This window comes from Poromitra crassiceps, assembly GCF_964638095.1.
Source record: "Poromitra crassiceps genome assembly, chromosome: 18".
NCBI classification, from domain to species: Eukaryota; Metazoa; Chordata; class Actinopteri; order Beryciformes; family Melamphaidae; genus Poromitra; species Poromitra crassiceps.
The window spans coordinates 26,074,292-26,100,359 of NC_139636.1; the positions used below are offsets into that span (position 1 = coordinate 26,074,292).

Below are 26,068 nucleotides of genomic sequence, written 5' to 3' on the forward strand. Positions count from 1 at the left end.
ACGTGTAGAAAAGTAAATCACAGAAAAAAGTAGTAAACAGACCAAGCAGCATACAGTAATTAAACACAGACCCTCATTTCCAGACCACATCTAAAAAGACCAATAAGGTTGTACATTTCAGTTTAAAGTAATTTAAAAACACAACTATCTATGTCAGCAGTCCTCCATCATCTATGGATAATGACATCCATGGACATCGATATTAGATACATAATAACAATAATAAAATATAGCCGCAAGCGGCGATGCGGGGTCCAAGCTTCCGGTGACTTGGGGGGTATGTCAGATAATAGACACTGAATAGTGCACATTTATTCAGAGTTGGTATGTGCAAGTAAACAAAGTTTGGTTGAGATCCAGTGACCTGATGGTTTCCAAGCAGTAGTAGTAGTAGTAGCAGTAGTAGTAGTAGTAGTGTGGGTAGTAGTGAGAGTGGTAGCAGTAGTAGCAGCACTAGTTGTAATTGACTGGTTAATGAGTTGTGGGCAGTTTAGTGTCGGGGTGTGTTTCATTAAAAGTTTAGAGATTTATCATTTCAAAATGGATTCAAGTATCCAAAATCCTTTAATAACTTTAGGTCGGGTTAGTCCATAGATGACCCCGAAAAGTTTTTGTGTGATTTGGCCAAACGGTCTAGGAGGAGTTCGCAAAAGTAGGTTTTTGATAAAATTCAAAATGGTGGAAAATCTAGGCACACGCAAATGGGCGTGGCCTATCTGGATAGATGCGTCTTGATCCAAGGAATCCCTGAGAAGTGAAATTTTGAGTATAGAACAAACGGTTCAGAAGATATGGACCATAACGTGAAATGGTCTGTTATAGCGCCACCATCTGGTGGATTGGTGTATTCTATTTTTTTCTGAGTAGGGGGTGACCTCTTGAACCTATGTGGAAAGTTTAGGTGATGTGGAGGGTATGGTTTCTGAGATCCACACACTTTTAGGGCAGAAAAAGAAGAAAAACAAATAGACAATATAGCCGCAAGCGGCGATGCGGGGTCCAAGCTTCCGGTGACTTGGGGGGTATATGTCAGATAGTGCACATTTATTCAGACTTGGTATGTGCACAAGTAAACAAAGTTTGGTTGAGATCCGGTGACCTGACGGTTTCCAAGCAGTACTAGTAGTAGTAGTAGTAGCAGTAGTAGTAATAGTGTTGGTAGTAGTGGGAGTGGTAGCAGTAGTAGCAGCAGAAGTACTAAGAATAGTAAATGGTAAATGGTAAATGGACTGCATTTATATAGCGCTTTTATCCAAAGCGCTTTACAATGTGCCTACATTCACCCATTCACACACCGAAGGCGGCCAGCTGCCACGCAGGGTGCTGGCACAGCCATCGGGAGCAATTTGGGGTTCAGTGTCTTGCCCAAGGACACTTCGACGTGCGGACTGGAGGAGCCGGGGAACGAACCACCAACCTTCTAATTAGTGGACAACACGCTCTACCTCCTGAGCCACAGCCGCCACTAGTAGCCAATAGTAGTAGTAGTAGTAGCAGCAGCAGCAGTAGTAGTGGTGGTTGGCTGTTATAGCGCCACCATCTGGTGGATTGGTGTAATTTTTTCCTCTGAGTAGTCATGTGATGTGATCAGGTGATGTCTTGAAACTTGAAGTAGTACTTGGATAGAAAGCAGTTTTTGTGTACAATATCCCTTTAAGTATCTGGACAGAAAGTGGTATTTGGGTAGAACATGCTGTCAATACGACAAGTACTTCTCTGGCTCTGCAGATACATATAATATATATATATATAATATGGTCTACAAAGTTAAATACAACAGTCTGGATAGCTCACTTGGTAAAGCTCATGACTTATGCTAACTAAAGACCATTGCGGCTCAAAGTTCAAACCCCATGTGGGATGAAAAACTTTCAACTTCAGACAGGTAAGTCAGTAACAGTAATTAAAACCCCACATGTTGCCTCCTTATTTTGCGGTGTTTCATGAACTTTTTCAATATCTTGGCAATGTTAGCTGGAGATTGCGTGGCTGTGTTCAAGAACGTGTTTTGCAACAGGAGAGGTTAGTTCTTGTCTCATGATGGAGCTTTTGTGTTCTGAAATCAGAATTTTCAGTTGTCATTGTGTCTTTCCCACACACACATCAAACCATAGGGCGTAGTGGCATCCACTACAGAAGGTTGATGGGTTTTATCCCTGAAATTGCTTTTGGTGACTATAGCCAGCACCCTGCATGGCAGCTTGTTATGCAGTCCATTTACCATTAAGGACATTTTTGTATTACACACATAATGCACCACTTTACATTAAAAGTCTGCCCTGAATGGAGGTGTTTGAACTAATTGGTGTGGGTTGTGCTGTTACAATGAGCACATGAGTGACAAGGATAATTCAGATTGAATTCTCTTTTTGGACCTTTCACATCTGAAGACACAATAATGTATTGGAATGTTTTTCCTCTCATATATCTGAAAGAAGGCTCCCAGCAAACACAATTACATCATGATGATGTTCTGATATCATCTTTCAGTGACATCCAGGACTAGGCCAAATCACAGCCGATTTGGGGATCATTTAGACATCTACACAGGAATGTCAAGATGACGTCGAAATATGACGTTACCATGAATAGGCATATTCAGTTATTCTACTATGTACACAGTGTGTATTCAGCAGCGTTATACATAATTATATCCAGATTAACCTTTATTCTACATTTTCAAAAAATAAAACAGTTACCTGGCCGTGGTTTGAACCCAGGACCTCCAGCTTTGGGGTCTGCTACTTTACCCCTACACCATCCTTCCACAGCAATGACGAGGCACGGATGTAACCTTATTATGGCATAAACTTGTTTTTATTCAAATGTGGGTGTCAAGTCTTTGTGGATCGGGCATTACTGTGTGACATCTAAACCAACTGTGTATTATGTTACAGCAGATGCAGAACCCCAAAACACATTAACCCCACCCAAAATGCTACATTCCAACTTCCAGTAGTAGTAGTAGTAGTAGTAATAATAGTAGCAGAAGTAGTAATAGTAGTAGTAGTAGTGTTGGTAGTAGTGGGAGTGGTAGCAGTAGTAGCAGCAGTAGTTGTAATTGACCGGTTAATGAGTTGTGGGCAATTTAGTGTTGGCGTGTGTTTCATTAAAAGTTTCAAGATTTATCATTTCAAAACGGTTTCACGTATCCAAAACCCTTTAATAACCTTAGGTCGGGGTAGTCCATAGATGACCCAGAAAAAGTTTTGTGTGATTTGGCCAAACGGTCTAGGAGGAGCTCGCAAAAGTAGGTTTTTGATCAAATTCAAAATGGCGGAAAATCTACCACACAGAAATGGGCGTGGCCTAGTGGGTTAGATACATGATGCTCCAGGGAAACCAGTAGATGTGGAATTTTGATTCTACAGCTCGCAGTTCAGAAGTTATGGACCGACAAACGTGAAATTGGCTGTTATAGCGCCACCGTCTGGTGGATTGGTGTAATTTTTTTACTCTGAGTAGTGGGTGATGTCGTGAACCTGTGTGGAAAGTTTGGGTGATGGGGGGTCTATGGTTTCTGAGATCCACACACTTTTAGGGTAGGAAAAGAACAAAAGCAAATACACAAAAGTTTAGACATTTATCATTTCAAAACGGTTTCACGTATCCAAAATCCTTTAATAACTTTAGGTCGGGGTAGTCCATAGATGTCCCAGAAAAATTCCCGTGTGATTTGGCCAAACGGTCTAGGAGGAGTTCGCAAAAGTAGGTTTTTGATAAAATTCAAAATGGCGGAAAATCTAGGCACACGCAAATGGGCGGGGCCTATATGGATAGATGCGTATTGATCCAAGGAATCCCTGAGAAGTGAAATTTTGAGTATAGGACACACGGTTCACAAGATATGGACCATAACGCGAAATGGTCTGTTATAGCGCCACCATCTGGCCGATATGGGTAATTTTTTGTTTCTGAGTAGTGAGGCACATTTACAATCTATGTGCCCAGTCTGGCTACGCTGAGCATTACAGTTTCTGCTGTACATACAGTTTTACCGGAGAAGAAGAATAAAAAAAATAATCGGAACAGATACAATAGGGATCCACGCACTTCGTGCTTGGACCCCTAATTATGCATATTGCTACAATCTAACATATCTATTTAGCAATATATAGGAACAATTAACTCGTGTTTCTTTGCATTTCATAGAAATGGAATTCCCTCAGGTGACAATGCAAAAATAATAAGAGGCTAGATTTGCTGTATTAAAAGAGATGGATGGGATTTTTACATTTTGCTGGTGGGAATTGATTTGGTGTTACAGTATGAGTATTCAATTCAAATGGGGGGAGGGTGATGTGATGTCCCACCATAGAAAACCCAAATCCTCCTGAGAGACAAGATGCTAGCAGCATTCTACAGACAGTATTTGTTAAACATGTCAGTGTGACAGAGCACCCGAAGGTCATCACGATCCCACTGGAAGTTCGGGTGCATTAGCATTGCAAGTAAACACTTCCATAAATACAACACCTGAGACGTCCTCACTGCTATTCTCAGACCTCATGAGCTACGCATGCTGGCAACATGTCCCTCAAACTCACTGCACCGTGTAACAACCGTCAAGCTGAGGTGAACAGAGCAATGGCAACAGGGCAGACAAATGTGTCTCTGTGTCAGTGAGTGAATATCATAACAGACCTCTGGTGTCAGTGAGTGAACATCCTAACAGACCTCTGTGTCAGTGACAGAATATCATGACTGACTTCAAAAGCACGGTTTGTGGAAATAACGAGGAAAAAACATCTCTGGTTTGAATCTCAAGTTGCACTTGCGCTCCTTTTTCACATTTTTGTGTAGCACAAATTTATTGGAGAGTACTCTACTAAAATTGCAGCACTGCAAAACTCCGGTTATTTATATTGCATTTTGCCCATTTGAAATCCTGTTCTAAAGCCGTTATTTGTAACCGATGCTGCAGCAGAGTGAGCGAGCTTCTGGGCCTGCGTTCTGATCAACCGCACCATCCAGTGCAATACTGATTAGCCAGTGCTGTGAGGTAATGTGAAACACAAGGTGATTACAACTCACAGCCAAAAAGAAAGATTATTTAAAATGTTCATAAAACTCAGGGCTCTGAAATGCTTTGACCTCCAGCTGTTTTGAATAGCCGGAGTGTGGCAGGGTCAGTGAGAGGAAGCCGCTTCAGAGTAATTACCACAAGACATTAAAATAATTAATAACATTCTCACTTCCTCTCACGCCTTTCTGTCTTTGCGGTGACTTAGCACAGTGAAGCTGTCGGCCCGCTCCTCATCAGGGTGCGTAATGTACGGCCCTGGGTACAGTGATAATCACTCCGGGTCCATCCAGACGGCTGACCCCACCGGGCTCCTTTCAACCCTAACAACTGACCCGGGGTCAGAGGGCACCCGTGTTTATGTCCACAGGTCAGCCTTATCCTGAGGAGAACTCCTCTTCTAATAGCTCCTAACAAAGGAACCAGCATCTGATCACGTGCACATAGGGATTGTATCCAGGCAAGGACAACTGTGATATTTGTGGGTGTTTTTATGCTAGTCTGCTGTGACATGAGTTGGATAGGAAATCCAACAGGGAAATTGGACAGGGATATCAAGACTTTACCTAATCTTTCTATGGTTTATTGTTTAATTACGGTAGATATTACCCATTAGTTCTTTCCCAGCTAATAGCCATTTCGTTGGTCAGCAAAGACACTGTAACTGTTGTAACAGTATTACCCACTATGAATTTCACTCTGTGGAATGTGATGAGCATGCTATATCAACAATATAGATGATATGTTCAAGAAAACATCAATATCAGAAAAATGACTGAAAAGAAAAGAAAAAATCTGCATCCTAACTTCGGGGACAGATAGTCACGCTAAAACGTGATTATCTTGCTGGACCTATAAGGAATTTGCTATTTGTGTGAGTGAAAAGAGAATGTGCACGGGGTTAGAGATCACGTTGGATACCTGGAAGGCGGAGAGGTCAAGCAGGGCAAAACTGTTGAGGAAGCGGATGCCTTGCAGAGCCACCTGGATGACCCCGGGGGCGTAGGGTTCCTGAGGACTCTGGGCAGCAGACTCTGGCAAGGAACTGTGCAGCAGGATACAATACAGGGTGTGCACCACTCCCACCAGGTCCGTGGACCGCAGCAGGGCCGTCAAGCCAGTTGGGTCCTGGCGCTTGTTGTCAAATATACTGGGAGCGCTGGGAGAGAGAGAGAGAGAGAGAGAGAGAAAATGTATGCATGGTCATCCAAATCAGATTTCACAGAAGAAAAACAAGCCCAAGCAACAAATGGAAATTATTATTTTTTGTCAATCAATCAATTCCCCCCTTAATTGCCACGTGCATGTAGTGCCCACCTCTGACTCATTCTATGATGCTTCTATGGTTAGAGAGACTGCATAGCATTTGGGTCGACTGCAACTGTGCTAAACTGAAGAGCCCTGTTGTCACGCAGCATAAAGGCCACTGAACCTGAAAGGATGCTGCTGGCTGTTCTCTTCACAGCAATGGCCCAAGTCTAGACCTCAATGGCTTCTAGATTTACGCACTAGACAAGGGCTTAGAAAAGACTTTCCCTTTAGATAGAGATGCTGCTCCGCCTACCTATTGTATTAAGTGACTTAACTTGTGGAACTTCCTTGACTGAGAGTTTGGTTGTAGCTGAAGAAGAGCAGAGCCTGCAAAAGAGTCTACGCTCTGCTCCTCCATTATCCACTGTGGGTACAGTAAACATTGTAATGTTCACTGACGTGAAGCTTGTGGCGCTGACTCCATGCTGGCAGACTATACTGAGCTGCCTGACAAGACGCTGAGCACTCCAGCACATTTAATCAAGGCCCACCAACCTGATAGGATTCAAGGTGATATGTTTGTTGGCTGTGAAAGGGGCCGCCACCCTGTTGGTTAAAGGGATTGGTAACATCATCCTGTGAAGTGTACATCACATTTTAAGAGCTAAACCTAATCAACCTGTTTGGCATTAGCGTAAGGGATATCAAACATTTTCATGTTTATGGATTGCTAAAGAGAATTATTCCTGCTAAAGAACTCCAAATGACATTTGGGCGGGGAGTTCAACTTCAAACTGAAAAAAGTGCCGTTATTAAATTCGATACAGAACAGAATGGCATTTAATAATCAAAACATGGGACATTAGCAATCACGGTAGTCAAGGGTAATTTGAAATGAATTAGACATAAATTATTAAAAATAATACTTATTGAATTATTAAACTATTTTTTATTCTGCTGATGAACCCCTTGAGTGACTCAGGGCTCACGGTGACGTCCACTGAGCAAACTACATTATCATAAAAGGGAGCTAGGGCTCTGTCTGTTTGTCTGTCTGTCCCACTGATGACATCATCAGTGATGTCATAAATTCACTCACTCACACTCACACACACACACACACACACACACACACACACACAAGAAACAGACACACACACACACACACACACACACACAGTCCCAGTGTTGATGTCATTAGTGATGTCATAAATTGTGACATCAACAGTGATGTCAGAGGCATTGTGACATCATCAGTGATGTTATAGGAGGTTGTGATGCCATCAGTGAGGTCATAAAAGCAGTTGTGACTTTCATAAGAGTCCCACTGATGACATCATCAGTGATGTCATAAGAGCAAAATCAAGTCCCAGGGGCAGTCACTGACCCCCGTCTTCAGCCATGGACAGCTAGCTGTATGTTGCCAGCTCCAGGACAGGTGATCCAGCATCCCTGAAGTATGCCATCAAGGAGCAGCCAGGGCGAAGCCGCGCAGTGGGCGAGCTGCATATGCGAGCTGCAGGGCCTGCTCAGTGAGCTGCAGGGCCTGCTCAGTGAGCTGCTCAGTGAGCTGCAGGGCCAGCTCAGTGAGCTGCTCAGTGAGCTGCAGGGCCAGCTCAGTGAGCTGCTCAGTGAGCTGCAGGGGAGGCTCAGTGAGCTGCTCAGTGAGCTGCAGGGGAGGCTCAGTGAGCTGCAGGGCGGCCGAGCCTAAGAATCGAGCGTGCGAGATGCCTAGTAATGAAAACCCACAATCTATAGCACACAATTTAAGACTAGTGCAGCAGCACGAGCTATGATTTGCAGCTATATAGAAGGGAGGCTGTGACCTCTGGATGGAACCCTCTGTGCATGCTGATACTTGATGTTAGCCAACAGGCCCTGCATGGAAATGTGCCACTCGGCAGGAACACAGTCTCCTAATGCTGTTCTAATCCCCTGACACAGCAACTGGCATGGCCCAAATACTCCACAAGCCTACAGAGCATTCTCACATGTGACAGAAAGGGAATCATGGGAGAACACAGCTAGTGGGCTGGATTATCTGCATTTTGATAATAACACAAAACAGTGTGCTCATTAAACCTGCGTGGTCGGACACGGTGTTTTCTCACAGATATTTAGTGACTGGCACACACACACACACACACACACACACGCACGCATGCCTAGCTGTCCTCTGCCATGCCAGTGGTGAAGCAGCTGGTCATTGTCACAGCAGCACCTAGCAGCTGGCAGTGTACAGTAGCACACTGGTGCGACAATGAGTGGCTGCTGGAAACACAATCACAGGATGTTGGGCCAGCACCACTAGAGGTATGGCTATCATGCAAAAACCTCAATGGCTAGAATTTCTACCTGCCGCACCGATGAAATATCCCAATTACAGAATGAAAGGAGATGTATAAAATGCACATTTTTCAACGTCTAATATTAAGTGTCACGCGTGACAATGGATCCCATTTGGCCATGCTGCCACGGTCAGCGTTTCTTCTCCTTTTTAAGTGAGGAGTTGAGCTTGTGATGTCCCTCCTCGGTGTGACTGTGTGCTTAGCCTCTGTCAGCGGCGCCACTGAACCTCTCTGAGTGGAGGTCACGCTAGCAGCACGCGTGGGTGGGCTCCCCCCCCGCGCTGCGGGCGGGCTCCCCCCCGCGCTGCGGGCGAGGCTTTATGGTGAGTGACAGAGCAGCCGGGGTCAAGTAGATGCCTATCTCTCTCTCTCTATCTGCAGTAACCACCACGACTCGGCCAGCGAGCCGACTGCAGGAAACAACCTGCTGGCTGATTGCGGCACCACGGCCACAGTCTTTGTTTGAGAAACCACGAGAACAGTCTTTATGGAACCTTCTGACATTCAACAACTGACAGTGACTCACTCTCTGTCATTAAACACGCAGAGAGGGGTGTGTGTGTGTGTGTGTGTGTGTGTGTGTGTGTGTGCGTGTGTGTAAGAGAGAGATCAAGAGATCTACAGGGATGTCTAAGTTGGGTGAAGGAGTAGGAGACATGCTCACCGTCCGGTCACAGCGAAGCACAGCTTACACATGCCGTGCAGCAGGGCCGAGGCTTGCTGGAGGAAGGCGGACATCTTGGGACATTCGTCTACGGGACCTTGGATGGACAGGAAGCACCCGTACAGCTTGTCAATCAGACCCATGTTCACGACGTAGCTGGAGGAGATGGAAGACAGAGGAGCAACAGAGTGAAGTGATTTCCAATGTTTTATTATTTTCCCCAACGTTAACATAGAAACGGAGAGAAAATTCTTCTCTAAAACTCATTTCACGTGGACAAACAAAGGCTTTGACTGTGCGTACCTCCACAGCACTGCAGCTGAAATCAGATATCTCACCTAAGCCCCTCCACCCCCCCTGGTATTACTGCGATATCCCCAATTTGTCTTTGCCAATGACAGGTCTGACGATCATGTTCCCTGTCCTCTTTCAGCCACAAATCACAGCTAATAGTGTCATTAGAGGGCTGTTGTGGCCCCTGTGCCAGCCCAGCTCGGGGCCCTCCATAGTCTTCTGACCTGGGGCCATCTTCTCACAGCTCAGGTATGCCTCAGACTGGCCCTCCCCTGCTCAGCATTATGGCTCGTACACACTACCCCACGGCTGCCAGTCGTCAGTCGCTGTTCCTTTCACACTACACAACTGTCTGTCTGTCTTGTCTTTGTGGTTTTCACACTATATGACTGAGCTGCGACAGGTGATCTCACACATTACAAGATACAGTATTTCACCAGGAGAATCCCTGACCAGTCCAAAAACGCAGTCTCACACCGGGGCTTTATTCTTTCTAAACACACCCTTGCGCACAACATATTTGAGTCATTCTACGCAATTTGTTCAAAGTAAGATTTATTAAGTCAGAGTTATTAAGTTGACTGCAAACTCAATTATTTCGGGGTTTCAATAGAAAGATTTGAGTAAACATCTAAGATTTGCATAGCTACTTAAATGCTTTTTAAATTTTGTTTTTTTGCTTGTAGGACAGTAGTTTGTACCAACCCCCTGTAGAATGGCTTCCTCCGTCAGACCACTTGGCTGCTTGTACCCTGCAGACAGCAGACATCCCCCCCTGGCCGTGTCTGCCCCTCCACGCTCCATGCTCCCCCGACACGAGCACATATTTAGCAGGCTAAGATATCTGTGGGACCTCTGTGACTCATCGTGGAGCACTCGGGGAGCTCCCCGGTCGCCTCTGTGGACAGTTCACACTTAACAAGCGAGCGCCGAGCCAACGTGATTTGCCGCTGATCTGGGGATGTTTATCGGCGAGCTCCAAAAACAGCTTGCAGAGAGAGGACTCTGAGCGCCTAGTGTGAACCAGGCATTAGAGACCCGCCCCGGAGCTTAGGAACATCTAGGGAGCACCACAGCTGTCAATCGAGACCTCCAAGAGATGTGGATCGTGAAGTAGCCATCCACTTGTTCCTCTGTGTCTCGTCACTACCTTCAGTCCTGGCTTCATTCGCATACCTTTTTTTGTTAGAACCGTCACTCAGAGTGAGCTTCTCTCAAAGCAGGCGATTACGCCCATGTTTGACCTCCACAACAGGTCATCTGACACTTGAACCACAGCCCATTGTTTTGACTTCATCCTCTTCCACAGCTTTACCTGGCTTGAAAGGAACTTTCATCACACTGACTGCTTTGCTAAATGCCTGCCCCCCCGTTTGAAAAACTGCTTCGGCGGTGGTCAGTCTCGCCGCTGTGCGTCTCATCATACAAGCCACATGCAGTTGGACATTTAAAACAATGGGTCGGGGGGTGAGAGCACTGAAAACGCTAATGAGAAGAAAGGAAATGGCGGTCTCCTTTCTGTGTGATCTATAGTTTGGCATTATGGGAGTGTGTTGCAAAAGCTCAAAATGTTTTGATCTTTTGTCCTTCCTCACTAACATATACATTACGCCAGGCAGTCGAGGTAAATCTTCTGCTCCTTCCAGGGATTACCAGTCTGACGACACCATTTTTCTCAGGCCCTCCCCTGTCTCCAGGGTTACGACTGGGTCAGTGGATGAGAGTGGTGGGCCTGTGCAGCTGCTCGGACCAGATGAATCATGGCTTGTGGGAGGGTCGGTGGAAAGGCTCCACTCTTCCTCAAGGCTTCGGCGGCCGGGCCTGCCTTTCCTCACAGCCCACATTTCCCCCAGCATAGCCCCGACTCCTACAGCCCCAGACCCTCACGGCCGCTCCAAAGCCAGGTTCAAGGGGGGGGAGCGTCCAAAGCTTTAGGAGTGCTCTTTTGTTTATGCTACCTCGTAGCCCCCGTGGAGAAAGATCTGACTTCAGATGTGGATGCCTGAACGTGTGAAAAAAAAAGTACAAGCTGGAAGGATGCCAGAATACATCCTCACTCTCACACTACTCCCATTCTAACAAGAAACCACTTGGACCGTTTCCAACAGATCTGACATTTTGTCAGCCTGGTCTTTACAAAAGGCATGCTGCTGAGGAAATCAGGGGTTGACCAACTCTCAACCCAGTGAAGAGGAGTGGAGGAGGGATATACTAAAGGAGGTGAAAAGGTCATGAGGGGAGAGAAAGTGGTGCTATGGAGGAGGAGGAGGAGGAGGAGAGCGGTGCGATAGTAGGGAGACAGAGGATGGGCAGGAGAGTACCTGATTAGGTCATGTGCACGAGTGTTGAAGGACTCGGAGCTCTTGGACTTGGCATCTGGGGAGCAGATCCGCACGTTTTCGCCCGGTCCATGCTCGGAGATGTGGGGCGAGAGGAAGCCCAGGACGGTGGCGCTGGTCTGCAGCAGGCCTGTGGTCAAGCCCTCAAACACCTGCTTGTTCACGCTGCGCCCGAAGATGGACTTGTCCTCATCTGGCACATACAGCTGAGGGATGAGACGCAAAGCCTTTTTTTAGAAACTTGGTTAAAGCGCTATTATTAAAACAAGGTAGCCCATACCAATCAACTATTTAACATGTATCACATGCATCGCCAAGTTCTCCTCTCCTCTAACAAACCATGACATTGACAGATTATGGTAGAAATGACAGTGACAACATCCAGGTGTCCCCCCGTAGACACAGTATCCACAAAGAGGAGGGTGACAAACAAAAGACAGGGACCATTTAGACCTAAGCAAGTATTTTAAATGCCATCCAATTAAGCCAGAGGCAGAAAACAATCTGCTTTTGTTGATCAGTGCAGGCTCTTTCCACCTGGTTAACACATGATACAGCGGAGGCATAAATGGTTGGTTACTTTATTATTCATCAGCTTCAGCCCATGAATCGCTGGTTAACAATCAGTGTGACACTCGTGGGCACTTCTTTCTTGTTATCTATGCATGCAGCAATGCGTGATCAAGGTGTCCCATGGGGCACTTCTTTGAAAACGCACCACCTTCATTTGATACCTGGCACCAAAGGTAAAAAAAAAACAATGTTATTGTCTCTGACCTTTATAAATTTATAACCCGAGTCCTCATATAAACCTTTGCCAATAAACAGACTGTGTGAGAGAGATATTCACACTTCCTTACATCTGGATTGGCACACTATATAGTCAAATAGTGTATATCCCCGTCATCCAGAAATCCTAACCATCAAATGATATACTATACATTTATTCACCAGGTCTTATCTCACACTTCGAAGATTACAACATAATGAAACTCTGAGCTAATCCATATTGTGACTTTTGTCCAGATAATCTCATCATTGGCACTTTTCTTTATATCGTTTCGATACGCACTTTTCTTTCACATCATAACAGACTTTGGGAGAATTACTTAAGTATTATGTCTAGTATTATCGAGAGAGTCATCCCCCTCACTCACTGTGTCCGCTATTATTTAATGACACCTCATCTTTGGAGCCAACTACAAATGCTAGGGGCCACTTGTTAGCTGGTCTCACAGCTGCTAAAAGGACGCTTTGCTAGCTTGACGCTGGAAACCACCACATGCACCGTCGGTGAGGGAATGCTCTCTTCCTACCGGGATATTGCACAGCTGGAGCTTTCTACAGCACGATTACATTATGCCAAAACACAAAATATTATTTTCTGGTCAAAGCTGCTCGGAAAAAAAAAAAAGTGTTTCATTATAAATATTTGTAGTTTACTATCTTTTTCACCTGAGCTGTCATGTATTTGCTTGCTTGCTTGTTTAGAATATTATACATACTGTATAATATACTATTCTTTAGTTACTTTGTATATAAATATATGTATGTATACTCTTGGCTATTTCTGTGGATATCATCATGGATGGTGGAAGAAATTAGCATAATTATCTAATTCCTTTATGTCCGAATGCTGTTGGTTTATGTCTATAATGGTCATGGATTATTACTGGGTAGCAGGGGGATGGGGTTGGAAGGAATGGGTAGGTTCATATTGGTAGTTTTGTTAATGTTTGTTGTTTTTGTGTATTTGTGTTTTTCTCTATGTTCAGTGTGCACTGCCTTGGTTCATCATGTTAGGGGTTAGGTTGTGGTGGAGTGGGTTGGTGGGAGGGAGACAGGGGACATGGGGGCGGGGGATCTGTTATAGTACACTTTGCTTTGTTAGCCTTGTGTCACTTTTGTGACTGATGGTGCTCCCCCTTTCTTATAAACACAATCAATAATTGATCACATAAAACAATCAGTTTGACACTGCGACTGGTGCGGTGCCAGCAAGGTGGCATACGAGAGCTGTCTGAGGTATTCCCTCAGCCACACAGATGACAAACAGAAGTAAAATATATATATATATAAATAAAACACACTTGGTGCGAAGAGGAAAGCTGTTCCATGCTTACTGCACCATAAACCTGCTATTATATGCGCTAGATGACAGAGAGGGCAAATACAGAAGCCCATAAGAAAACAGAGGATGAGGATAAACAGAAGATCACTAGTCGTCTGGATTTGCTTCTCCAGACAAATGTCATGAAAACATACAAGCAGAGGTCCACATTTAAGATATTGTGAGACCGTTCAATATGGAAAACCCTGCTTTGGTGGAAAAAAAAAAACTCCTCATTGACTCTAATGGTTAGGGTGCACGCTGACAGCGGAGGTAAATCCAACAACATTCTCCACAAATCTAATTAAAAGGGGGACATGCTCAGACAGCAGCGCTACCCCCACTCCCTCTCTTTCTCTTGCTCTACACAAATGTCTGACAGAACATAGACAAACGCACACACGCGCGCACACACACACACACACACACACACACACACACACACACACACAGTCAAACAACAAATGCATTAATGCAGAGCTGTCTTAATCTTCAAATAATTCAAATAATTCATGAAAGAGGGGGTGAGTAGAGTAGGTGTGTGAAAAACTGTCGAGGCCCATTCTTTATCAGCATCTAACTCCTGGAGAGAAAAGTGAGGTTGTCTCCTGCTGCGGTGCTGTTGGAGATGTCAGTCATCAGAGCAGCTGCTGGGAGAGGTTTGATATAAACTCATACAGGCTAAAACCTCCTCCCTGCGTGCCCCTCAGGAAATATGACTGCTTGGGATTGGAACTCGGGGCCTGGGGAAGGAAAAGCCCCAGTAGAGTTCATGCATGTAGCAGAGCCCCGTGTCTGCTGTGCCTTGTCCCGTCTGTGCTGCCTGTGAGTGTAGGCGGGCCCCGGGACAGCCGCCACCGTCAGATGTTTGGAGTGGGCTGATGTTTACAGTCCCTCTCGCAGAGTGCTGAAGGATATGGGCTGACATGTTCTCCGCCGCGCCGCCTGCCTGACTGACTGACTGCGCTCTCACATTCCCTCAGTGCAGAAGCATCTGTAGTGCGGTCCCCGGGCAAAGGGTCTGTTACTCGCTAGCGTGCGTCTCGCTCTGTCTTTTATTAGCACTGCGCTAGGAGCAGACACCGGCGAAAAACGTAGCGGTTTTGCAGGCTTTAAAACCACTGTGTGTACATGTATCAACAGAGGGGTTTATAGCAAAACAAACAAGGGTTAACAGAAGAGGCTACGGTAGTTCTACTCCTGTACTGTATATGTGTGGGTAGGAGAGAAATACTCGAGGTAATCCGATTATGCATTTGATACCTTCATAAGTATCAAAACAAGGTCAGCATCTCCTGCACATTTAGTGCGCTTTCTGCAAAATGGAATAATGTTAGCAGCACACGTTTAAACACACTAATTATATGGCAATATTCCTTCTCTTTGAATCAGAAAAGGATTTGTGAGTGATTCATTTGATATATAGACCAAATCAGCGGGGATGTTTACATTTACTTCCGGTTACCCCTGGGGTCCACACATCATAATGGCGGTGAACGGGCACAAATTGACGTGTTGAAGACAAAAACAGACAAAGAAGACAAAAATGGTTTGTTCGTGTTGTGTTGTTGTTTAATATCATTCATATAACAACACTTTCACTAACGTTAGTGGAGACCAGACTAGCTAATTTACCTGTTGGACCAGACCAGACCAGAGTAGACTTGAAGCTAAATTAAATTAACGTGGCGTCAGTAGCTCCGTCTGTAACGTTAACTCTGTAGTTAGTTAACGAGTCTGCAAAAAAAACAGCGGGTTTGACAGTTGTAAACAAACGTTATTAGCTAGCTAACACTACATAAAACAAACACAGAAGAAAGGCTAGATACGTCGGACAAGCATGTTTACCAACCGGTTGAACATTTAAATTGAAAGTAGTCGGCCGAAAACAACGAGAGGGTTTGACAGCATTTATTTGACAAACACGCACATTTAAACCTGCAGCCTTCCCCAAGTGGTACGCGGAAGTAAATGTTGTTTACATGGTGACGTCACGGTGGTTTGGTCTAGACTGTAGGTCTGGGTGATGTGGTCTAGACTGTAGGTCTGGGTGATGTGCTCGGGTGTGTGTGGACTTACTGTTAGTTGATGGAGCAGCAGGTCCATGAGGAGGGCTATCTTGTTGCTGAACAGCACATAGGAGCAGTTGAGGGGGCAGCGGGAACACGCCAGGTAGTAGGCGTTCACAGCAGCACAGAGGGACCTGACAGAAAAGAACGGCAAAGCATAATGAATCAAAAGTAAAAACCAAGAAAAAAAGAAAAGAAGAAAAAACACCTCAAGGCTATTCTCCACACAATTCATAAAAAACTACTACGAGGACGTAGGTGTGTCTAGCCCCTGGGCACTGACAAGACTATCTGCAGTCATCAGGAAACCAAACACACTCCTCTGTATTTGTGGTTCCTTAAGGGTGCAGTTTATCTTCACAAGTCAAAAGCATATCTCGCCGACTGCGTGAGTAAGGGAAGCCCATCGGAGAAATAAAACACTCATATCAACTACTTATGTGGAGACTCCCCTCAAACCAGAGCCACCGTCAGAGGAGTCGAGCCGCAATCTCAGCTCCATCTCGGCTGAGATAAACCCGGAGAGATAAAGCCGCTCCTCTCAGCAGCTCCTCGCGGCACAGTGCTGAAGCAGCCAGCGTGGCTCTGTACTATGTCTGCTTCAAAACAAAGCCCCAGAGAAGATGAATGCTTCAGATAAACTGACCAATCGCTCTGCGGTTGACTGCTGCTCACCCTCGCCCCCTTTTCATCAGTTAATATTTCCTGACAACTGTATATTTTAGCCCATCGGTTGGAGTGGCATGTCCTATCTGCTCGCAGCAAGAATGGAATCTGCCTCTCCGCCGGTTGCCTAAAGTAGGCCATGTTTATTTCAACTGGTAAACATTTTGATATCTACCCGAAACCGTCACATCTGCTGTGCGTTTTCGGTCAAAGGAAGTTGGCATAGGAGAGGAAAATAGATTAGACTGAGGCAGACCCCAAGTCTGTCAATAACTTCCTCTATTCCTTGTTTTTCATTGGCCGGTGGGCAGATCAGTCATTTCGGCGTATCATTATTGACATTGCAGTATAAAGCTGTCAGGCGTGGAATGTGCTGTTAATGTGAGAAGCGCTATATTGTGACTCATGGGATCGTCTGCAAGTCTAAGCTCAACGTTAACTCCCGTCCACCTCAAAACAATAACACAGCACTTTAAAAAAAAAAAATCACAATATGAGACTTCTTGTAAATTGTTATGGTCGTGCGTGGCACTGTCACATCGATAATAAGTAAATGACTTTTAAAACGGCAGAAAAGGTGGTGGTCATACTGGTTGAAAAGCAATGATAGAGCAGTCTGTCTGAAGAGAGAGGTGAAGTAACATGAGAACCCAAGCAAACTGTGCTCTGTGTGCAGCCAACCAACATGGACATTCACTGATTCTCTACTGAACACGAGACAAAGCGGAGCTTCCGTGCAACAGGCAGCTAAACAGAGAACAGTAGAGTAGACAACGCAAAATTACATTTGAAAATAAAAATCACCATTGGACAAACTTTATTATTGTGAAATACTTTATACAGCTATGGAATCAGGACTTAAGGACCTGCCATGTGCATTCCTCACCGGGGGGGGGGGGTTATTTTGAGTCCCTCTAGTCACAGTCACCGGCATCACGGCATTTAAGATCATGTCACTACTACCTATGGAGTTAAGAAGGCCATAATAGCAGGGATGTCATAGAACCTGTCGGAGAGTAAATGACTGGCCAGTATTGACAAGATTACAGTCTGAGCTGTTGAATATAAACAGGATAAAGTTAAACGTTTTAAACCGAATGATCCTGGTTATACTTATGATCATTTAGATCTGGTCCTCTCGTCTAGCCAGCACTATGCTGTGCTCAATATTTATAAGCGTGTCTTTTCCTAAGGAGAAAGTGGGGACAATCCACTCTTTTAAAGAGCAGATTTAAAGGTGCACACCACTGATTTCTTTCATCTCATAAGGGATCTCATAAGCTCACAGCTGTCAAGAATTGTTACCGTATGATTCACTGAGACAAAGGGGTGTAAATACACGGACATAATAACTGAAACCCCTTCAAAATATGATCAAATATGGAGTAGGGTCACCCTCCGCCTTCTTTACAGCTTCAATCCTTGACATGCTGTCATTCAAGTCCTCAACTGTGTGTAATGCGATGTTGGACCTTTCTTCAAGAAGGAAAGGCTTGTTCTTCGAGGAACGATGAAGGTGGAAGTGTACTTTGCACTCCAGAACTTACTATGAAGTATATCAATGATGGAAGCCGTTTGACTTCATCCTGGGGTTCATGAAACCACTCTTTGTTTAGCAGTATGTATGGGGGGCATTGTCATCTGGAAATATGGGAACATCGTGAGGGTGGTTGCACCACAGGGGGCACCTGGTTGTATAAAACAAGATGGTTGCCCATGCCATTGCGGATCCACTGACAGGTTTATCTGTTGGCAACATAGACTGTAGAAAGAGGGTATCTTTGGGTTTTCTCCAATCGAAAACCAATTTGGATGTAAGAAAAAGTGAAAGACAACAGATCACCACTCGGGCGTGGTCAAGGTTTGGTGCTTCTCACACCAGGTGCTATATCGTTGTGTGTTGGCCTTGGATACAAGCAGTTTTTGAATGGCAGCCCTGACATAAACAACAGCTTTGTAAAGCTTAGAACAGGGGTGCCTAACGTTTTTACACATGCAGAAAAAGTACGCCAGGGCCTGCAGCCATCATGCGCATGCGTAGTTGAAAGCAGGTATCTCTGCCAAGGATGCCAGGTGGTTACGTGAGTGTTTTGACAGGTAGTAGCCTATTGTGACAACAAAATAAACCTGCACAGACTGACGGGTTGAATGCGAGACACTGACACTACAAAGCTACACTCATTATCCAAAAATGATTTTGGGATCTACCGGTAAGCACCCTGAGATCTACCACTAGACCCCCGATCTACTAGTTGGGCACCACTGGCTTAGAACATATTAAAACATGGGCAGACTGTCACAGGGGTGTTGATTCAATTCCATGGTGGGGGGGATAAAACAAAAGACAGACCCTAAGGAGTAGGCCTTGGGTTGATTTAATTTCAGAGGCTGTAGCGGACTCAGTTTTAAAGCCAGAGTGAAGTTTCTGATATCATATGAAACTAGAAGACCTAAGGGATTGATTAGTATCAACCATGTCATGCTAGCTTGTCAGGAAGGTGACTAAATACACTCTAAATTTAGGCAAAATCTTTGTGAGGGAAAAAAACATTTTCCTCTTTTTCACAGCCTAATGTTGGCAGGTGTGTGTGTGTCCGTTCTGAACCAGTAGCCTTATGTTGTTATTTAGCCTTTCTCATGCTATTGCATGGTTAAATGAAACCGTGAGGATAAATGATACATACATGCATTCATACGTAGGTTTGCCCTTTTATGTCTTAGATGTGTTAGAGATCATGAGTGGTTTTAATTTAAGTCAACACATTCAAGTACAGAACATGACCACCACCGTAGAATACAAGTTATGTGACCTTTAAATTCAAGGCATGAGGGTCGCAAGGAGGCTTGCTCGCATAGTGAGACATTGAATTGGTATTATGAAATAGAACCAAACTATTACAGTACGGTGTATCAGCCGAAATAATTCTGGGTTTTCATAGACTACTTCATTATAGCAGTGAACTGAGTGAACATTTTATTTTGAAACATTTGGAGAGTTTCAATACTTTATTGTTTGGCGTCGCCAACTGACAAAGCCAGACTAATGTGCGTACACTAGTATCGTCTAGTTTGCGGGAGAGCCCGCACATTCCCAAGTACATTTTTTAAGCGGTGCAGCGGCTTCTATAAGTAACTTTGTGTGTTTGTGGAGAGATGTGTGTGGGGGCGATGCGTGTGCTGAGATTTGTGTGCGCCAAGATTTCAGGAGACTGGTTCCAGGCGATAAGGAAGGGCTTGTGGGCCCGCCCCCCAGCTCCCTGGTCTGCACAGACAGCTGAGGCACAGGCAAAGAGAGAGAGTAATGTCTCCTCGATGATAGCGTTTCAAAGTCGGTAATGCACGCACGCACACACGCACGACACATTCATGCAGACACGTGCGCACATGCACGCACAGATATGCCTCTCATTGGCGAGACTTTGGCTTGCTATGGAGAGAGCGGCTCAAAACACGCACAAGCCGGTAATGCACACACACACACACACACATGCACACAGCTTAAGAAACGTCTGGAAATTAATGGCTAATTCATTTCCTCATTGGCGAGACTTTGGCACGCTATGGAGAAAGCGCCTCAAAACATGCATGCGTGCGTGCACACATGCACACAGTGTCAGAAGGCTCTTTCACACCGGCCTTGAAAGCCGAAAAATGCACGGAAAATAGGATTCGCGCCTCCGATGTGAAAGTCGTGAACGCGCGTTGGTGGATAATTGTTTTACGCCTTTTGTCCCGCCATGGTAGGTAGTCACAACGCCGGGTTACCTGGCAACCCGCCTCCATTTGAAAGCGTCGTCGCAGCGAGCCGGAAAAGGTGCGAATGGTCAGCTCATTCATAAAAAAATTACAGGGGAAATCACCTCATGTATCAAGAAAGTGCACGAGTGAAAGTAAAAAAAGTAGCCTATACAATCCTGACTGCAGGGACGCCAGGAGGAATGCTCTGTGCGGTTAGGCTTTGCTCAAACGATGTTGACATTAGTAGGTAAAATTAACGGATATAATAATAAGCTTCAGAGGGCTATAGCTGTCTGTGGCGAGTTGGTCTGAGGATATTCCCTCTCGAAATCAGTTGATCATACAGTAGGCTAGGCTACACTAACCTATGAAAATATTAATTTGAGCGAGGAGCTGAGTGGAAATGCCTCCAGCGGCTCGCCTTTCAATCCGGGAGCAGTGGCTGTCGCCTGAAAGGACACCGCGAGACGGGAATGTGGCCATCCTGCTGGCCTGTGTGTGAAAGCAATTTCTGTGGCGAGGCTGCCAGGCTTTGCAGGCTTTCTGCAAAGCCTTTTTGCGCGATCTGTGTGTGAAAGAGCCTAGAGAGAGGGGAGAGGGGGGTGGAGGAGATAGGGAGGGTGGGACCTGCTGTAACCCTGGGACCTGCACCGCTTTCTTCAACACCTGGGTGTGATGTTTATACATCCCGACGTGTGCGTGAAAACCAGCATACGCAATTCTTTGTACGTGCACTTTTGTATTGTTTAGAAAAAAATATTTGAAGCTGCAGCGCTGCAAACACTGGCCATGTCATATTATATGGTTTGGTTTTTGATCTTTGAATCAGTTCAATTGTGCAATTTTACCTTTATTTACAAAAACACTGCATGCATAAAATGCACATTGGAAATATTTGGAGGGGAGCACTGAACACAGACACATTCACCATCGTTTTTGACAAAAAGTTGCTAAGGGGGGCATATGGGAGGAGACATGGTGGCGTGAGAGGCTTGTGCATGTGCGCTTAATTTCACATTGATTTAAAGGTCCGTAAACGTGCGCATGGTTTTATACATCTGAAAATGTCTGTCCATACGTACTTCAAGTTTCCTGAGTACTGCATCTTTCAGTATAAAATCTATGCGGTCCTTCATACACGAGGCCCCTGGAGTTGTGTACTTCCCTCCGGGCTACGCAATCGACTCACTCAACTGCTCGCGTAATGAGCATGCAATTGCTTTGCAACGCGGCTAATCAGCCTTGTCTCTGGTTGTCTGTGAACAAATGAGGAGGCTGTCAAAAGGCATGTTTGAGTTATGCCCTTACACCGGTTTGTACAATGAAGCATCACAGTGATCTGTCTTTGGTTTCCTCCCACCTAATTGAGCTTGATGAGCACGACACCTGATAGCCCGCCCTCTCTGGGAATCTCACTATCTCAAAGCCCCTCAAAGACAGCTTGTGTCAAAGATTTTTTGGAGGAACAATTTGGTAAAGTGCCACACCACCACCCCGCTCTCATGTTGCACAGGAACTATGTGGTGACCGGTACACGTTGCCTAGTCTATCTGAGCAGGCAGCATTCCTCCACCTACAGCGCTATGAGCTTCTCATTACTCCACCTACAGCACTATGAGCTTCTCACTACATTGCACAGATTGACAGACCCCCACAGCGTTGCCCAAAAAGAGTCTGGCCAATCCATCACCACCACCCACCGAGTGCATTATTACTCATAGAAGAATAAGCTCTTTTGAAGATCTGAGTATTGAACTAATGTAACTTGCTGGAGCAGCAAAGTGAGAGAGGCGACGTAAAAGAGGTAAAAAAAAAAAAAAAACGGAGCAGATTGTGACAGAACGGGAGATGTAAATAACGAGCGATATAATCTGCTCGGCGACACTAAACAGCTTAACCTCACACAGCCGGGGAATACACATTTCCTTGTGAGGCGATTGAGATCCATAGAGAAATGAGGCCAAGAGGTAGAGGGAGGTAGTACACCTGATCCTGTCCTCGTCCCTCCCCCCCCGCCCCCCCCCCCCCGCCCCCGGCAGCCCTCTGGGGCTCTGCCTGGGTGGCCGACAGGTCCAAACACGATGGTAGGGGGCTGGCTGGGGGGGGATCGGGAGTGTCACTGACCTCTGAATTAAAACTCTTGGGTTTAAACCATCGCCAAATCCATTGAGTATCCCAAGGGCTGATGGACAGATGCGCGGGAGGAAGAAAGTGGTGCGAAGGTCAGAAATCCTCCTATATATCCAAACACAAACAACCCTCCCTGCCAAGTACACAAGCAACAACATAGATTCTGTGCGTCCATCAGCAATAAAGCCTTAGGCTATTTGTGATAGTGAATAGCCAACTCCCCTCTTGCACGGCTCTCAATTGACAACAGGACAACAAGCATGTAAAAGGCTCTTTATGCTTTTTGTCACTGCCTGGAAGTTATCAAGCCGGCGATCTGTGCTCCTCAACCGGAGTTCTCACATTTCCAGCCCCCTCTGTGCGTTTCCTATGTGCCCGGTCGAGCCTGACCGGAGCGACGCTGCCGAAATCTGACCAACTTCCAGATCGGGTTTGAGTCCCCGCTTCCTAAAACAGGGAAAATTTGTGTTCGGGGGAAGAAAAAGAATCCTAAGCCAAAATAAAAGGTGAGGAGCAAGTCCATTTCCTTGTGCCGTCAAACAATCCCCTCATTCACGGCTATCTAAATGACATTTAATTTGATTCTGCTGTTGATCTCTCCGATACCCTGAGTGCTTCCAAGACATCTATTCTGCCTGTCGTGCCACACTGGCCCAGTATGAAGGGAGAGAAATCTGATGAGCCGTCACACCGCATCACACACACACACACACACACACACGCACGCACACACACACACGCACACACACACAAAAGAAGCACACACACACATGCATGCACACACACAGAAGCACACACACACACACACACACACGCACACACACAGAAGAGAAGCACACACACAAATGCTAGAAAACATCCTGAAATAAAACCACAGGTAGCAGGTCTGATTTCACAGGATACAAGCAGGTCATGTGAGACAGAGGTGGACGTACAAATTGGGTTAACACACATGTACAAGCACTCCTAAAGCTTTCTCCCAGAAATGATCTGTGCAAGTTACAATTATATAGTGATGCATTTCTTTTTAGTCGACCGAAATGGCCATCGTGCGACCAACACTGTGAAATATAGACTATTAAAAGTCACTGTTGCCTGGAAGTTTCACAGGTCACGGCTTCCTTTGAACCTGGCCTCTGTTCTTTCCCATGTTTGATTCTTCAAAGCGGCTGACAGAGCATGGTGCAGGCTCCATTATACAAGGAGAACATAAGACCAATCCTCTCCTCTCTCCACTGACCCCTATTGGAAGACAGAAGGATAAGCCAACTGCAAACTAAATACCAGCCCTGCATACAGACATTACTTCTATCAATATATGTAGCAAGGTTTTTGTCATCTGGGTTTGGATTGATTTGAACTCAAATGTCACCGTTATCATGATAAGGAAAAAGAGGAAGGACGCATTCACATTGTATTGAAACAGGGAGAGAGAGGGCCTTGATTTTCTACCTGTCCCCTACTAGTGAATCCCTACTGAGCGGGACAAAGCGGCTTCAAAGTAAATAACAGCGATGTTATAATGCTTCTGGTGCAGACAGGTACGTGTGGTTGATAAAACTCTGCTATCTTTTAGAGCTTAGATGTAATGTCAGGCTGACTTGACGCACACACAGACAGCACAATACCACATACAGATCTCAGTTTCAAGATGTAAGGATGACGATTTGAACGTTTTCAACAACTATATTAACTTATTAAACCACAATGAAGGCCATTCATATGATTTATCGTGCAAAAATAATGAAGGTAATGCAAATCGAATATAGACTTATGGATGCTAGAGCGTCTAATAAAGAAATCAATTAGTTCCGTGGGAAATCTTTACAGGTTCACAATCTGGGATGCTAACTGTGCATTGCGCGAGATATCATCGCCGCAGTTGAAGCTAATGACAGTGGGTGCATAAGCCCAGGTCTAGACATTCCAGCGGGCACAGGGTTACACCAGGACATTAGCAAAGCCTCGCAGAGGAATTAGCTCATTAATGTAATGGTAACAAGATGGAATCAGCTTCCCCTGGGGAGAGATGTGGCAGGAGGATCTCCGCAGCTGCCTTTTTTTGTAAATCACTCTGCTTATCTGGGGAGGAGGACGTGATCAATACGGCAGCATTACTGTAAACAGATAATGTAGCGTACTCTGGGGCGAGCGTCTGTCTCGCAGCCCATTACGCCACGCAGCCATTCAGATGACGGATGGTGATAAGTGGACAGCCGGGCTGCGTCCTTGTGTTGCATCTCGTCACTAGCGGCTCCTCCCCGCTACACTGCGCCGACTCCGCTCCATCATCACAAGGTTACGGGTTTGACCTCTTTCTGCATTTGACATGTCTTTTAAAAACACACACAAAAAGGTGGGTGTCCGGGTAGATTGCCTGCCTGCCTGCCTGCCTACCAACACGAGGGTCGCCGGTTCGAGCCCCCGTGTTACCTCCAGCTTGGTCGGAGGTAGCAAAGACATGTACGCAGCGACCGGGGGCAGAAAAAGGGGGAATTGGCCCAGCACAATTAGGAGAAAAATGGAAGAAAATTCAGGAAAAAAATAAATAATAATAATAAAAAAACAATGAAGGTATATTCGACGAGCTACGGAACAAGCTGTTTGAATGTGCAGCGTATAGAGCACAGTGCGTTATGGGGTCAGGCTGGATGTCTCCATGGGGCTGGATTGATGTGTTCATCAGGGGCTTATCTCCGGTTCAGTCCTCAGCTCACAGCTGGCAACGCTCTCTGGGGTCCAGCAGCAATAGCAGCATTTGATACGGGACTAACTGAAGGGCAAGCCGCGGAACTGAAGTGTCGATTCTAAACAAGCAACTAAAACATCCTTTTAGGCTCTGGGGTTTAGTGGGTTTGCGCGATTGTTGCCAGTCTCTCATGCATATGTAAAATCCTCCGCAGAGAAACCTGTTTAGGCATGGGAAAGGTTGAGTTATGAAAGAAGACGTCCTCGGAAGACCATTCCTGTATCATTAGTCACGACTCACTCCAGAGTTTGACTGGATCGGTACACAGAGGATGAAAGACATGCCTCACATCTTCACCTCCTCTTCCTCTACCCAAAGCATGTCAAGGGGATATCTCAAAAGCCCAGGAGCTATTGTGTGTACTTAAGCTACCGCACCACCACGCACACATGTGCAAACAAAAGTCTGCAAACAAACTCCAGCACAAAGAAAGACGGTCTTCTCTATTTAACTTAATGACATTTCTTACAATTCAGAAGTCTGCTTGAAATTCCCTGTAGATTACAGTGATTGAAGAAGAGAGGGTACCAAAAAGAAAATCAATATACATGCGATGCCCTGTAAAAGCCTTATAAATATAAGTAGCATTTGTCCATTAGTGGAGATTCAGAGACCAGTAAATGCTAATGAATGGAAGAGCAAGGCCATTCCGGTCCATTAGAGAGTCCCAATGGTGAGTATGGCGGC

At 45.5% G+C, this 26,068-nt stretch overlaps 1 protein-coding gene across 3 annotated transcripts in view; it reads right to left on the reverse strand.

Annotated features, from left to right (window-relative positions):
- scaper (S-phase cyclin A-associated protein in the ER) overlaps positions 1-26,068 on the reverse strand; it is an 87,704-nt gene that overhangs the window by 14,313 nt on the left and 47,323 nt on the right. For all 3 annotated transcript variants that reach the window (XM_083654465.1, XM_083654464.1, XM_083654463.1), the window contains 4 exons: positions 16,109-16,232; positions 11,902-12,125; positions 9,287-9,442; positions 5,945-6,182 (listed from right to left, as the gene is read on the reverse strand). In XM_083654465.1, coding sequence (XP_083510591.1) covers positions 5,945-6,182; positions 9,287-9,442; positions 11,902-12,125; positions 16,109-16,232 — 742 coding nt within the window. The remainder of the gene's footprint in view (positions 1-5,944; positions 6,183-9,286; positions 9,443-11,901; positions 12,126-16,108; positions 16,233-26,068) is intronic.